This window comes from Neoarius graeffei, chromosome 13, assembly GCF_027579695.1.
Source record: "Neoarius graeffei isolate fNeoGra1 chromosome 13, fNeoGra1.pri, whole genome shotgun sequence".
NCBI classification, from domain to species: Eukaryota; Metazoa; Chordata; class Actinopteri; order Siluriformes; family Ariidae; genus Neoarius; species Neoarius graeffei.
The window spans coordinates 43,034,816-43,050,824 of record NC_083581.1 but is presented as its reverse complement, the minus strand read 5'-3'; the positions used below and the strand labels follow the sequence as shown (position 1 = coordinate 43,050,824).

Sequence of the window (16,009 nt, the reverse complement as noted above, 5' to 3'; positions counted from 1 at the left end):
CAAGTTCTGCTGCAGGAAACCAACCCACCGCTTTACACTGACCTCAGCAGCCCATCGCCTTTGGTCCAGGTGAGCTAAAAATTAAAATCTCACATTTCTTAGTATCAAAAGGCACATATACATTACTTAATCAACATATACCGTATACCAAGTTTCAAGACCATACCGCTCATAGTTTTCAAGTTCTGCTCCGGAAACCAAACCTACCCCTAAGACTAACCTGAGAAACTAAGTCTGAAATTGTTTCCATAGAAACATGAAAAATTTAAATTTCTCAGTATGAAAAGGCACATCTACATCACCTTGTTAACGTGCATACCAAGTTTCAAATCTGTACCATGAATAGTTTTGGATATATGCTCCGGAAACGAACACTGCTCTTAGAAACCAAGTCAAAATCCATTTTTAGAATAAAAATTTGAAAAATACTTCTTTTCCCAAAAATCCAAAAGGTGCCAGCTCACATGTTTGATATGTATACAAAGTTTCATGAAGATATCTTCAGTAGTTTTAAAGATGTGGTCCGGAAACAAAAACGTGTCCGGATGGACAGACAGAACCCGTTTCTATATCCCCCGCTAAACTTTGTCTGGGCGAGGGATTAAAAAAAAAAAGAAGAAAAAGAATGAGAGGGGAAAAAAACATTCAAGGGAACAGAGATCCAATGATGCGACTCCCTCTTAACACGGCTTTGGAGAAAAATAAGTGTTTGAATTTAGCCACTTTATTTTGAACTTGAACACCTTTAAATTTAAATCAAAAAGTTCCTCATCATCTGCACTCGCGTTCTCACTCCACGCTGTTCCTGTTGCGTCACATATTGATTGTGCAACTGAACAATACACCCGCTAAATGAATGACTGTGTTTGATATTCTTTTTAGTCTTTTTCTTTTAGTCTCTTTCTTTCCTTCCTTCTTGAATTCTTTTGTCTTTTTCATTCTCCTCACCATACTGGTGTTTGTTGTTCTTGTAACAGTCTAGAACACTGTGACTGGGCTGGTGCGCTCACTTTTCTTGTAGATTATTCACAAAAACAACTTTTACACCGATAGGAATTTTTTTTTCTAAAACGGAATTAAAAATGAAAAAATGTGTTTTAAAAAGGTCCCTTCAGGTGTGGGCAGGGCCTCAGTTTTCATCTCTTTATTAGAAATTTTTTTTTTGGACCAAATTAGTGAAAATAAAGACATTAGTGGTTTTGTGCGACTCTTACATTTTGTTGTAGATGGACGTGTTCTCTCTTCGGCGGCTGAAGGACTTCGGCAGGATCTTCAGATTCACGTTGGCTGCCTTCGCATTCCTTAACAGCACCGACACCTGAACAACGAGAGGCAGAGGATGAGTAAATACTACACTAACAAACACATACACAGACTGGGGCTGGGCCTGATGGCTGACAATCATCACGATGTTGAGCCCAGCATCCTGAATCCCCTAAACCAGGGGTGTCCAAACTGATCCATAAAGGGCCGTGTGGCTGCAGGTTTTCATTCCAGCCATGCAGCAGCACACCTGACTTGGCTCATTCAATCAACTGAACTGTCTTCACACAGTCAAATACTTGCAGCCACACCCACCCTTGATTAAAGGGTGGGTGTGTCAGTTGATTGAGTAAGCCAAATGAGGTGTGCTGCTGCATGGCTGGAATGAAAACCTGCAGCCACACGGCCCTTTATGGATCAGTTTGGACACCCCTGCCCTAAACACAACTGTTGTTTTGTATAGAGATCTTGCAGTCACGTGACCGGAAAGTACACAGACGCCATCTTGTCGGGCAACAACACAGCTGAATACTACTGCACTCGTGCACAGAATGGATCAATTTCAACCGACGGACTACACGGCTCATTTTTCTAATGAACAGGTAACTAGATACATGTCTAAAATAAACGATCTACAGATTAGTGACCCTTATGGCTTTCCGGACGGAGTTTTCACGACCGTGTCAGTGGATGTTGAACTGCCAGCGGAATACCCAGACGTGTATAATTACCTCATCAACTTTCCCTCGCTGTTCAGTGGTGAAGCACTGCGTGCTTATAAATCTCTGCACAGTTTTCTTTACAGAAATTCAGGATTTGTCAGCGACTCAGATGTGGCATCTTGTACACAAGAAAATAATCCTCACTGGATGGGTAAGTCACTTAAGTATTACTAGTACTGCACTGACCAGCCGATTATAGAATAGAATAAGGTAATTCCAGCTGTAATTCCAAATTGTCCGTTTTGTTTACCACGGATCTGGCGTTGGAGAGGTAGAGGCTTAGCAGTGGAGGTTTGAGTAGCTGTTTTCTGAGCTTAGTCAACAGGCCGGCTCTGCAGCCTCGCTTTTGCTTCCGCTCCCAGCGCCGCCTCCTTCGCTTTGCTTCCGATAACAATCCACGGAGACCCCGCTGGTCTCGCTATCTCGTCCGGAATGGTTTTTTTTTCTCGTCCGGAATGTTGTGCATGCGATGGAAATCGCTACAAACCGTCATTTTCTGCTGGAAACCCATGTCCAGTAAGTCCATACGGTTGTAGTGGATATTGAAGTCCGGTACAGATGAACAATACGCAAAAATACACACAAAAAACATAAAAAACGTGCACAGGTAGGGAGAGCTTGTAGCCGCAGCCATTGTAGTAGAATTGTATACAGTAGGGTTTTCCAGAAGAAAAGGTAGAAGTAGAAGGCGGAAATATGGCGTTTGACCGACAAGATGGCGTCTGTCACAATCTGGATCGGCTGTGACGTCACATGTAAGTGCTCCATTGATATAATGACTGATGCTCTCTGTGGTGGTTAGGTGAGGCTAACTCACACATACAGTGAAAACATTAAGTATTTAAACTCGGAAATGGTTATTAGTAGCCTAGAGGATTAAGGTTATTGGAGTATGCTGACCTAAAAAGCGTTAAACACACAAACGGACAGCATGTTCTTACACTGACACTGCGGCATGATCGAGTGCGTAGCAGCGTGTCTCTATTGGGTCTGTCAGCGATGCGTCCCGTCTCCTCCAGAAACCTGTAGTCTGTACAGAACATGGCACGTTACTGTTACTCCTCCATCTAAAACTCCAACTGAACCATCAGCACTAAATAACAAAAACTCTAGTCAATAAATAATAAACACAGCCCTGTTAGCATCGTCAGTTACCTCAGCTATTCACGGCCAGTTTACGCACGATACACTGGGTATTATTATACGGACACGAGTGTTTTACTGGGAAATGCACCACTTGTATTTTTCATATGAGCTACATCCGGGACATGGAGATCCAAAACCGTGAGATAAATCTCTATATGTTACTCGTGAGGAACTCGATAAATTGCTTTGATAAATTTGGGTGCTTTCTGTTTGTAAATGTGTCTATATAATAAAAAAGGGGGGGGGGGGGGAGGAAAATCACACACTGGCTTGAAGATATGAAGTTTCTCTTTTCATGTTGAAAAACTCGCATTTGGATACGAAATCCATCGCGGATCTGAGTGACATACTTCCCGATATTTCCCTCCGATGACGTCACTCCTAGTGTTTTCCTGCTGACTAGACGAGTGTTGTCAAAATGGCTAACCGGTTCAGAATCAAAATTATTTTGATTAACTTGGAGGTTTTTTGTGGATGTGTCCATATGATATAAAGAACATTACATGGTGGCGCGAAGATATGAAGGTTATCTTCCTGTGCTGAAAAGTTATATCACTCATTTGCTTCGCCCACTCGTGAATACGTTCACTACTCAAAAGATAAACTTCACATCTTCATGCAACTGTATAATTTCCTCCATTTACCAGGCTTTTCAATTACATGAAACCTGCGATAGATAACATCGGAGGCACCCAAATTAAAGGAACAGTCCACCGTACTTCCATAATGAAATATGCTCTTATCTGAATTGAGACGAGCTGCTCCGTACCTCTCCGAGCTTTGCGCGACCTCCCAGTCAGTCAGACGCAGTCAGACGCGCTGTCATTCCTGTTAGCAATGTAGCTAGGCTCAGCATGGCCAATGGTATTTTTTGGGGCTGTAGTTAGATGCGACCAAACTCTTCCGCGTTTTTCCTGTTTACATAGGTTTATATGACCAGTGATATGAAACAAGTTCAGTTACACAAATTGAAACGTAGCGATTTTCTATGCTATGGAAAGTCCGCACTATAATGACAGGCGTACTAACACCTTCTGCGCGCTTCAACAGCGCATCGATACGGAGCTGGCCGTGCCCGAAGAGGAGTGAAGGTATCAATGTGCTGCCGAAGCGCGCAGAAGGTGTTAGTACGCCTGTCGTTATAGTGCGGACTTTCCATAGCATAGAAAATCGCTACGTTTCAATTTGTGTAACTGAACTTGTTTCATATCACTGGTCATATAAATCTATTAGGCTTGGGAAGATTCACCGATACACATCAGAAAATCGATACGACCTGTTAAGATGCAGTTGCATCGATTTGCAAACGTCGCATCGGAAAAAACCGCACATAAACTCGAGATGCATCGTATCTAAACTGTCTGCATCGATATAAACCGATTAATATCTTAATTTAATACATATAATGAATAAATTATAACATAAGAGTTTAGAAAAGGGTCTGGTATTTCTGGGTTTCATCTCTCTATCTCTCTCCTACTCAAGTCTCGGCTCAAGTCTCGCGCGAATAGGCGGGTCCAACCTAGCTTTCGAATAGGATAGAGGCGGAAAGTCAGCCAGATAGCGGTTAACATGGAGGAAGACAAAACAGACATTGTTCATTCGGTGGTGGGTTTCAAGTCTAACGTATGGAAAGATTTCGGGTTCTACAAGCGAGGGGGAGAGCTGGACAAGACAACGGCCATATGTAAACTCTGCCGTTCTAGAGAGACCTGTAAGCACTTTATGTTGTACTTCCTGCGTTTCAAAATAAAAGGCACAGCTTTAATGCTTCAAGTGCCATAACTTGAACTACTCTGTATTCCATGGTGCACTTTTCTTCTGCATTGCATCGTATCGAATCGCATCGTATCGCACTGGACCGCACTGTATTAGAATTAAATCGTACTGTATCGCACCGTATCGCAGCATGCGGGAGAATCGTATCGCATCTTAGCACTGGCAATTTCATTAATCTTGAATGTATCGAATCGTTGGCAGTGTATCGAGATGCGTATCGTATCGCTTTGATTATGAAGATTCCCCATCCCTGAAACCTATGTAAACAGGAAAAACGCAGAAGAGTTTGGTCGCATCTAACTACAGCCCCAAAAAATACCATTGGCCATGCTGAGCCTAGCTACATTGCTAACAGGAGTGACAGCGCGTCTGACTGCGTCTGACTGACTGGGAGGTCGCGCAAAGCTCGGAGAGGTACGGAGCAGCTCGTCTCAATTCAGATAAGAGCATATTTCATTATGGAAGTACGGTGGACTGTTCCTTTAAAAAGGCGCCCAAATTAAGGTCAATCGCCCAAAATATGCTACCAGAAGTTTAAAAAAACCCGAAATGTTGATTAAATAAACTTGGCTGCATAAAACCCAATGTTTTGACTTTCTTCTTTAAAAACACAGAAATTAGTGAGAATTAGCATGCATTTCTCGTAACTGACGCAAAATCTGCACCATTCCCATGCTGTTCCGGGTTTGTCAAAATAGCTGTAAGCCTCGCGCAGAGCACGCATTCTCCATCAACAGTGATTGGCACGCCATGATTTCGTGGAGGAGTGAGATTCGCGTACCAATGACCAGAGTGGTATTTCCACATTAGTTTACTTATGCTAATGCTAGCTCATGTGTTAGATGTTTATTATAGTGCTAATTTGAGGTTAGGCTGTAAACAATAGGCTAGTTCATTAGTCGTTACATTCTTACGAGTTTTTACTGTTTTATGTTAATCCAGTCACATTTACCGCCAGTGTTTTATGAATATTGTATAAATAGACCATGTCTGATCTGTGATTAAAGCAGAGTGTGAAAGTGTAAACAGTCACCGTTAAGCAGGTTGAGGTCGCTGAACTGAGACAGAGAAACAAAGGCAGTGCGATCCCGAACACCGCTGCACCCTGACCGGAGCTTGTGCTGCTTCACACAGGGCAGACTACAGCAACCACACACACACACACACACACACACCCTTCACGTGTATTCATAACTTAAAAACACTTCACAAATTATTTAAACAGAAAATGATTTTAATCCAAGGCTGTAAATTATTATTATTAAAAATATTTTTAAAGTGTTAGTAAAAGAGAACATGGTATCTCTGTGAAATGTGTACTGAAACTGAATTTATCAGGAAATTGATATTAAAATTGTTCAAATGTTAAGGATTGCATGTTTTACTGCCAGTTGCCTGAACAAGTCTACAGAAATGGCAATTTTTCTGTTTCGTTTCTGTGTTTTGTTTTTTTCAGGTTCTCTGACCCGCAGGAGCACTTCAGGCAGTTGGGACAGCGATACTTGGCCTCTCCGGCTTCACACACATCACAGCTGTGAAATAAAAAATAAAAAAAGCAACACAGAAGCATAGCTGTGAGAGATGCAGAGAAACGTGACTATTGAAAAGAAAAAAAAAATCTCTATAGTGTCTTGCATAAGTAATGAAAACATTTCCACATGTTGTATTGGAACAGAAAAGGATTTAATTAGGATTCTGTATCAATCTACACAAAATAGTCTAGAACACAAAAAGGGAGGAGATCTATACACTTATTTAATTGCAAATAATGCAAAAGTATCCCCCCCAGTAGTTTTGGTTGCCAATTAGGCCATGTACACACGTAGCCGGGTATTTTTAAAACCGAACATTTCCCCCCCCTTTATAAAAATGTTTTATCCACACCACCTTGTCTTCGAAAAAAAATCCCTTCCACACATAACCAAACATCTGCGTTTTCAATCACATTCATAAGCATTCCAAACCTGTAGATGGCATTATTTCCCCAAATCCTCCCCCCTAATCACATCAGAATAGCCCTCTGTTGGCGTCACTTCCGCCTAAACATAAAACATGGCGCCAAGCTCGTTCGTCTGGACAGACTCGGAGACAGAATTGCTTCTAAACACAATTTTGGAGTATAAACTTCAAAAGACGCAAGAAAACGTTGATTGGGAATCTCATCAAAGCAAATATGTGGACATACTGACCCTGTTTTTGGAGCAGTAGTTGGGCTTCTAAAATTAAACATGTAAATAGCACCTGCACAATAATTAACGCTTTCAAGGCACTACTCCGATCCATTACTCTTTGTCCATGCTTAATCTGGCTTCTGCAGTAAACAAAGGTCGCACTTTTGACGTCAGGGCAGATTTGTTGTCATTTTTTTGGCGCAGATTGTGACGTTCTAAAACGCAAAACTCCGGTTATCTCTGTCTACACGAAAAGGCATACACGGAGTTTTCAAAAATCTTCACTTTGCCCGGAGTTTTTTTTAAATATTCGTTTTTGATGTGTTTTCATGTGGATGACAGGCCAAAACGTAGAAAAATATCTTCGATTTAGCAGATACCCGGCTACGTGTGGAGTGGACGGGGTCTTTGTTGAATGGAGTTGACCTGTGAGCAATTTAAAAAAAAGTCACATAATCTTGGTATAAATAAATACACCTGTTCCAGGAAGAACCCAGAGTGTGTTAAAGATCATATCTAAACAAACAGCATCATCGAGACTAGAGGGGATTAGCCAGAGAAGGAACCAAGAGGCCACGTTTAACTTTCAGCTTAACACCACGACCACCACCATGCTTCAGTGTGGCAATGTCTGCGGTTTCAAAGTGACGGGCAGTTTTGGGTTTCTGTCAAAGTGTGTGTGGGGAATAAGTAAGTAAATAAGTACATAAATTAAAAAAAAAAAAAAGATTTGTGCTCTCTCTCTCATATCAGACCATAGAACTTGTCCCACATTTGCTGAATCAAATTGCAGGATGCTAAATTAGAGGCTATATGCACACATTACTTGTGAGCTACATTACCTTCATGGATACATTTAAGAAGCAAAACATCTTACACCAAACCCGTCTTGGCTGATCAACTGAGCTGGTAGCGAGGGGGGATTGTGACTGAACTACACACTTGAAAAACTTAAAATGTCTGGTGATAAAGGTTCTTTAAAAGTCTTCCAACTTTGAATTCCTCCAGTACGTCCTGCTCCTTATTTCTCATGGAAGTGCTCCATCACCGCTACTAGGCTACTAGCCACAGAATAAAGTGTATGAAATCCACTATCACTACGTTCAGACTGCAACCTGAAACGACCCGTATCCGATTTGTTGTGAAATCCGATTTTTTTGTTAGGCCGTTCACATTACCAATTATATGAGACTTGTATGCGATCTCCAATATGAACGGAAAACGACCCAAAAGTGTCCCGCATGCGCAAATTGACACGTAATAAGCATATCTACGTAATACGTAAACAAAAAAAAAAGTGCACTCTTCAAGTTTAATGATTTCTTTTTTTGTTTGTTTGTTTAATTATCTGGTTAGTGTTAAAGTGTGAGGTCTCGTGTGTGTTTTTGTTTCTGAACTGAAATGAAAACGTGTAGCCTGGTAACGAGGGTTGACTCCTAAATGTCTCTCTAATTTCTATATAAGTGCACTACATGTTACTAGGAAGTAATGGATTTTTAAACTCTATATAGTGCACTCGAGCTTCAGTAGGCAGTCATTTGGGATACGGCCACTGTATTACCAAACTCATAATTCAGGCTTAATAATTTGCACATATTTATTTCGTCATATTAATAAACTTTTTCTACATTTTTATAAATATTTATTTAGATTATTTATAGGCAGCTGAATTCTGCAACTTCTCTCAGCGCTGGCTCAAGGTGCAGAAACACCAGTGCAGTTTGCGATGGAGATGAGGCGAGACCTGGCGATGTGGTTTTTGTGGCGGCGGCGGAACTCGCACAATAATCTGATTAATGTGGGCAGCAGACTAATGAGACCGAAGGTGTCAAATTACTGGAAATTTCCAGAACAATCTTATAATCTTGTAATACAGGATGGTTTAAGTTATAAATCAGTTATAGAAACTGTTTTATTTAATCAGGCTAACAGATCAACATCCAGGTCCCTACCAAATCCACCATTAGCTTGATCAATTCTATAAAAGTCTATTTAAATTCTGAAAACTGTACAAATGTTGTTTTCCACCAAAGAGGCGGGATTAGCCAACGCAGAATAGTGACGTTTGTCTCTTGTTGATGACGTGTAGGTCGCATGAATGCGACCTGTTCGGTCAGACTGCAGTCGCATGTGAAAATATCGGATATGCATCGGATTTAGGACCACATATCCAAGCGGCCTGGGTCGCATATGAAAAAAATCGGATCTGTGTCGTTCAGATTGTTAATAACAAATCGGATACAGGTCGCATATGGGCAAAAAAATCGGATATGGGTCGTTTCAGGGTGCAGTCTGAATGTAGTCATTATGCACTTCAAAAAAAAAAAAGTGTAAACCTCATCTAGTGCCTGACAGAGTATAAAAGCCATGTAGTGGTCAAAAAAAGGGTATAAACAGCATGAAGGGCACTCAAATGGGAGTCATTCTGTGCCAAATAAACTCACACCCTTTAGCCTCGGACTTTCTTCATTTTGCCACAACACTTGGTGCAGAACCATTAAACAACCAGCTCATTGTGAGGTACTGCCTGAAAGCCACTGGGGGCTGAAAACTCATAATTTACATTTCTGAAACATTTTTACCTTGGAGTTTTGAACAGATCATGATATTGGTCACAAATAAACCATATATACCACAAGTACTTCAAAACAAAACCATTAAAAAATGTTCAATATTTTAGCCCATACTGAGTTCTCGCCCCCTGAATACCAGTTTTCACCCCAGTTTGGAGAGGCTGGAGTTCAACAAGAAATTGTTTTCAAATTGTCGAATTGGTAATGAGCAAAGCCACTGAGGTGGACTTTCAGCAGAAAAAAAAAAAAAAAAAGAGTGATTCCACGCTTATGGGTACTGAAATGGGGACATGAACTTATTCACCTAAAACCATTTCTTTTTTTACCATCAGGTCACAAAACATGTAATCTTTAATGAATGATGTGTTAAAAGATAACTTTAATTTTCTGAGATGTAATAAAAACATATTTATATGCCAAAGTCAAGCCTATGAGTTCCAAAATGATGTCTCTGTTACGATTGTCCATCTCGCGTCTGTTACAAATTAATTACAATCTAGCTATATACCATGTTAATCTTATTGAAAGAATGTGTATGTTTATTCTACTACACGTTTATTAATTATATTTGCTAAAACATCACTTTCCTATGTTTCAAAAAGTAATTCTACATTGTGAAAATTGAGAATATATATGTCCACAACACTTCTGTTACGTTCTGACTTTGGCATATAAATATGTTTTTATTACATCTCAGAAAATTAAAGTTATCTTTTAACATATCATTCATTAAAGATTACATGTTTTGTGACCTGATGGTAAAAAAAAGAAATGGTTTTAGGTGAATTTTTAAAAATAAAGTTCATGTCCCCATTTCAGTACCCATAAGCGTGGAATCACTCATATATATGCGCTTGCAGTAAATTTAAACATGATTTTTGAGTTTCCAAACACGGCTGTGGTGAAGGGCGGACCCAAAATTATTTGCACCTTGCACGAGCCCTGGATTTTTAGGATTTCCATAGAAGAATAATATTTCTCTGTATTTGGGATCTCTAACCTGTTCGTGTAGACCCACAGAAATGTTCAGGTTTCTGGATTTATTACTTAATATAAAAACTCTGAACCTGGTGTCAAATTTCACAGCTGCCATTTTGGGGCTCCTAACACCCCCTCCTCCACAAAATGGCTTTAAAACAAACTACAGTGGTGCTTGAAAGTTTGTGAACCCTTTAGAATTTTCTATATTTCTGCATAAATATGACCTAAAACATCATCAGATTTTCACACAAGTTCTAAAAGTAGATAAAGAGAACCCAGTTAAATAAATGAGACAAAAATATTATACTTGGCCATTTATTTATTGAGGAAAATGATCCAATATTACATATCTGTGAGTGGCAAAAGTATGTGAACCTCTAGGATTAACAGTTAATTTGAAGGTGAAATTAGGGTCAGGTGTTTTTAATCAATAGGATAATCAGGTGTGAGTGGGCACCCTGTTTTATTTAAAGAACAGGGATCTATCAAAGTCTGATCTTCACAACACATGTTTGTGGAAGTGTATCATGGCACGAACAAAGGAGATTTCTGAGGAGCTCAGAAAAAGCGTTGTTGATGCTCATCAGGCTGGAAAAGGTTACAAAACCATCTCTAAAGAATTTGGACTCCACCAATCCACAGTCAGACAGATTGTGTACAAATGGAGGAAATTCAAGACCATTGTTACCCTCCCCAGGAGTGGTCGACCAACAAAGATCACTCCAAGAGCAAGGTGTGTAATAGTCGGCGAGGTCACAAAGGACCCCAGGGTAACTTCTAAGCAACTGAAGGCCTCTCTCACATTGGCTAATGTTCATGTTCATGAGTTCATCAGGAGAACACTGAACAACAATGGCAGGGTTGCAAGGAGAAAGCCACTGCTCTCCAAAAAGAACACTGCTGCTCGTCTACAGTTTGCTAAAGACCACGTGGACAAGCCAGAAGGCTATTGGAAAAATGTTTTGTGGATGGATGAGACCAAAATAGAACTTTTTGGTTTAAATGAGAAGCGTTATATTTGGAGAAAGGAAAACACTGCATTCCAGCATAAGAACCTTATCCCATCTGTGAAACATGGTGGTGGTAGTATCATGGTTTGGGCCTGTTTTGCTGCATCTGGGCCAGGACGGCTTGCCATCATTGATGGAACAATGAATTCTGAATTTTACCAGCGAATTCTAAAGGAAAATATCAGGACATCTGTCCATGAACTGAATCTCAAGAGAAGGTGGGTCATGCAGCAAGACAACGACCCTAAGCATACAAGTCCTTCTACCAAAGAATGGTTAAAGAAGAATAAAGTTAATGTTTTGGAATGGCCAAGTCAAAGTCCTGACCTTAATCCAATCGAAATGTTGTGGAAGGACCTGAAGCGAGCAGTTCATGTGAGGAAACCCACCAACATCCCAGAGTTGAAGCTGTTCTGTACGGAGGAATGGGCTAAAATTCCTCCAAGCCGGTGTGCAGGACTGATCAACAGTTACCGGAAACGTCTAGTTGCAGTTATTGCTGCACAAGGGGGTCACACCAGATACTGAAAGCAAAGGTTCACATACTTTTGCCACTCACAGATATGTAATATTGGATCATTTTCCTCAATAAATAAATGACCAAGTATAATATTTTTGTCTCATTTGTTTAACTGGGTTCTCTTTATCTACTTTTAGGACTTGTGTGAAAATCTGATGATGTTTTAGGTCATATTTATGCAGAAATATAGAAAATTCTGAAGGGTTCACAAACTTTCAAGCACCACAGTATCTGGCAGAGAGGGCTTGAACTTCACATTTGGGGGTAAAAGAAACAAATTGGCTGCAAAATTAAGAAAAATCCAAGACCAAAATATGTGGGAGTTTCTGGAATTTGGTTGATTTAGCATGGAAAGACCCAAAGTGCAAAAAATAAATAAATAATCCATGGAGTGTACGAGAAAGGGTGCAAAAAAAAAATGTAGTTAATGTATTTGGGGCTCGTGTTGTCTTTCCTCCATTCCCATTCCTATTAATCCCGGCTCCTGCTCAGCGATTGGCTATTACAGCGCACATGCACGTCACTGATTGGACAGTGGAGATGTCATTCACGTCACCGTAGCAACCACAGAATAGTTGCGCACTGATAAACGGATAAACATAAACCGAAATTCTGGCTTTTTTTTTTTTTTAAATCACCGCATCTTATATTTAATGGACATAACATTAACTACATATTTTTAATATGTAGCTCACAGGGTTTCTCCCACTGTACAGTTACATGTGATTAAAACGCCCGCCGTTATCAAACACTTTTACCTCGTCAGTGATATTTTCCGTTTCAGTCCTCTCCGCTCCGGTTCTGGCGAGTCCTGGTCCAGTTGGTTCTGTAAAAGCGCCGTCGCGTCCCACATATTTTAAATCAACAAAACTACACTCGTGAACTCTCTCACTCAAACCCCTGCCTCTCTGATCTGCTTTTACTTCCGCTGCACGTGCACAGACCTCTGCCGTATTTCTGTTCGCAGCGACAGTTTACGACACTTGTGCTGAAGCCAACCGAAACGGTCCAATATGAAGTCCGACAGTCGAAATTCACACTAATTTACCTGTATTCTTATACACATATCATTCATATCTCATCACTTTATTATATATTTCCTGCTTAATTTGTTTGTTGTGTTTGTCTTTAGTCTCACTATTTAGAAAATAGTTATATATTAATAAAAAGGTTGATATATTCCCAAAGTAATGCATATTTTTATATATTTGATTCATCTCATCTCATCTCATTATCTCTAGCCGCTTTATCCTGTTCTACAGGGTCGCAGGCAAGCTGGAGCCTATCCCAGCTGACTATGGGCGAAAGGTGGGGTACACCCTGGACAAGTCGCCAGGTCATCACAGGGCTGACACATAGACACAGACAACCATTCACACTCACATTCACACCTACGGTCAATTTAGAGTCACCAGTTAACCTAACCTGCATGTCTTTGGACTGTGGGGGAAACCGGAGCACCCGGAGGAAACCCACACGGACACGAGGAGAACATGCAAACTCTGCACAGAAAGGCCCTCGCCGGCCATGGGGCTCAAACCCGGACCTTCTTGCTGTGAGGCGACAGCACTAACCACTACACCACCGTGCCGCCCATATATTTGACTGTGAAATTTATTTATTTTGTTACTAAATATCAACTTGGAACAAGAATTTGAAGATTTTTCCCATCTTATCGTTTACACCTAAGGTAGGGTGACCGGATTTCCCTAGTCTGAAACCGGGACACTTTTGCGCGCGACCATGCTCGTGCACGCTCACCTTTTTTTTTTAACATAAACGTGACACTCAGAGAGGTGCTCTTATCATTTTGTTGAAGCTCACATTTATCAACATCTCATCTCATCTCATTATCTGTAGCCGCTTTATCCTGTTCTACAGGGTCACAGGCAAGCTGGAGCCTATCCCAGCTGACTACGGGCGAAAGGCGGGGTACACCCTGGACAAGTCGCCAGGTCATCACAGGGCTGACACATAGACACAGACAACCATTCACACTCACATTCACACCTACGGTCAATTTAGAGTCACCAGTTAACCTAACCTGCATGTCTTTGGACTGTGGGGGAAACCAGAGCACCCGGAGGAAACCCACGCGGACACGGGGAGAACATGCAAACTCCGCACAGAAAGGCCCCCGCCGGCCACGGGGCTCGAGCCCGGACCTTCTTGCTGTGAGGCGACAGCGCTAACCACTACACCACCATGCCGCCCATTTATCAACATCTCACATGAAATAAAACAAACAGGCATTTTGTTATCTAGTAGCATAGTGGTATACAGATCAGTTAAATTATGGTCAGACAACAGATTTTGTAATGGCTGAGAATAGGCCAGGCTATGTCCATAGGCCAAATTTAAACTGATTTATTTCACCTGTTTGTGAGAACACCAAGAAGAATGCATATGCACATGTAGGCTATATCTCTAAAATTGTATGCACTATAGCATGAACTTAAAAAGTAGATATGTGACCTCAACATAGCCTAGGTCAGAATCAACCTTACTAACCATTCCCCACAACTGAATGAATAAAGCAAGAAGATGTGTACAAAAGTGAACACTTTAATGGAAGGTGCAACAAGCTGTTCAACACAGCAATATGGCCAAACTGTCAGAATGGTATGTTAAACAGAAATAAAAAAGAGACAAGTCTCATCTCATCTCATTATCTCTAGCCGCTTTATCCTTCTACAGGGTCGCAGGCAAGCTGGAGCCTATCCCAGCTGACTACGGGCGAAAGGCGGGGTACACCCTGGACAAGTCGCCAGGTCAAAAGAGACAAGTGATTTGAGAATATACACTCAAACAAAACAGCAGTAAAGGAGGAGAGGGGCGACAGCCCGAGGAAAGTCCCTACAGGAGCGCACAGCATTTGCAACATAGGCTACCCAACTCAGTGCAAGAACAAAGCACAGGAACAAAGCTAAGGCGACTGTTTAGCCGTTTTAATGTGATCCTGTATATCAGCGTTACCACCGTGGGCTACGGAAAGGAACACTTACAGTGTGTGCAGTAGGCTTCGTGCGCATTGTTCTGCACCTCTCGGAGGAAGGGGTAGGTGCCCTGTAAATCTTTGGAAAAGGTACATTTTCTTTTCGGCATAATTGCTGCGGCATTACTAGACAAAGTTGCTAGACAAAGCTAGACAAAGCTGCTAGACAAAGAACATTCGTGCCAGTTAATGTTTATTTTATTGTTGCATGGCAACACGTTCTGTTGTCTGGAATAATGTGGCTAAATAAACACCCATGCCACAGGGCCAGGGGGCAGTAACCAGGAAAGTTTGCAATTCCTGTCAATTCATCAAAATAGTAAATGCAGACATTTCTCCGCTAATGATTCCCACGCTGCTCAGTCGCAAATGTCGCGAGTGGCGAAAACCGGGACATATCCGTGTCCCGACAGACTTTTGTTGGGACTCGGGACACACAACCCTAAATCAGGACTGTCCCAGTAAAACCAGGACGTCTGGTCACCCTAACATAAGGTTATCGTGCACTTTATTTTATTTGATAGTGACAGCATATTTGGGATTTGTGTAGCGGATGTTCCACATAAACAGATTTTTTTTTAATGTGTAATTGTTGATATGGTGTACTAATCTTTATTATCCATACACTCGCATTTTACTCGGAAATACGTCACTCGTAATTTTCATACGAACAACATCCAGGACACTGAGGAACATATTTTCCCATTTCTTCAGTTGTGAGGATATCGATGAATTGTTTTGATAAATTTGGGGACTTTTTGTTTGTGACTGTATTTCTGTAATAAAAAGAAACTCACACATTGACTTGAAGATATGAAGTTTATCTTCTCGTGTTGAAAAACACACATT

The 16,009-nt window shown here is 41.0% G+C and overlaps 1 protein-coding gene across 1 annotated transcript in view; it reads right to left on the bottom strand.

Moving 5' to 3' along the window:
* znhit6 (zinc finger HIT-type containing 6) overlaps window positions 1–13,098 on the bottom strand; it is an 80,616-nt gene extending 67,518 nt beyond the window's left edge. The window contains exons 1-5 of the mRNA XM_060937768.1: window positions 12,924–13,098; window positions 6,377–6,442; window positions 5,944–6,050; window positions 2,927–3,015; window positions 1,215–1,318 (exon numbers count right to left, since the gene is read on the bottom strand). Coding sequence (XP_060793751.1) covers window positions 1,215–1,318; window positions 2,927–3,015; window positions 5,944–6,050; window positions 6,377–6,442; window positions 12,924–13,018 — 461 coding nt within the window. The 5' untranslated portion in view covers window positions 13,019–13,098. The remainder of the gene's footprint in view (window positions 1–1,214; window positions 1,319–2,926; window positions 3,016–5,943; window positions 6,051–6,376; window positions 6,443–12,923) is intronic.
* Between the last annotated feature and the right edge of the window lie 2,911 nt (window positions 13,099–16,009).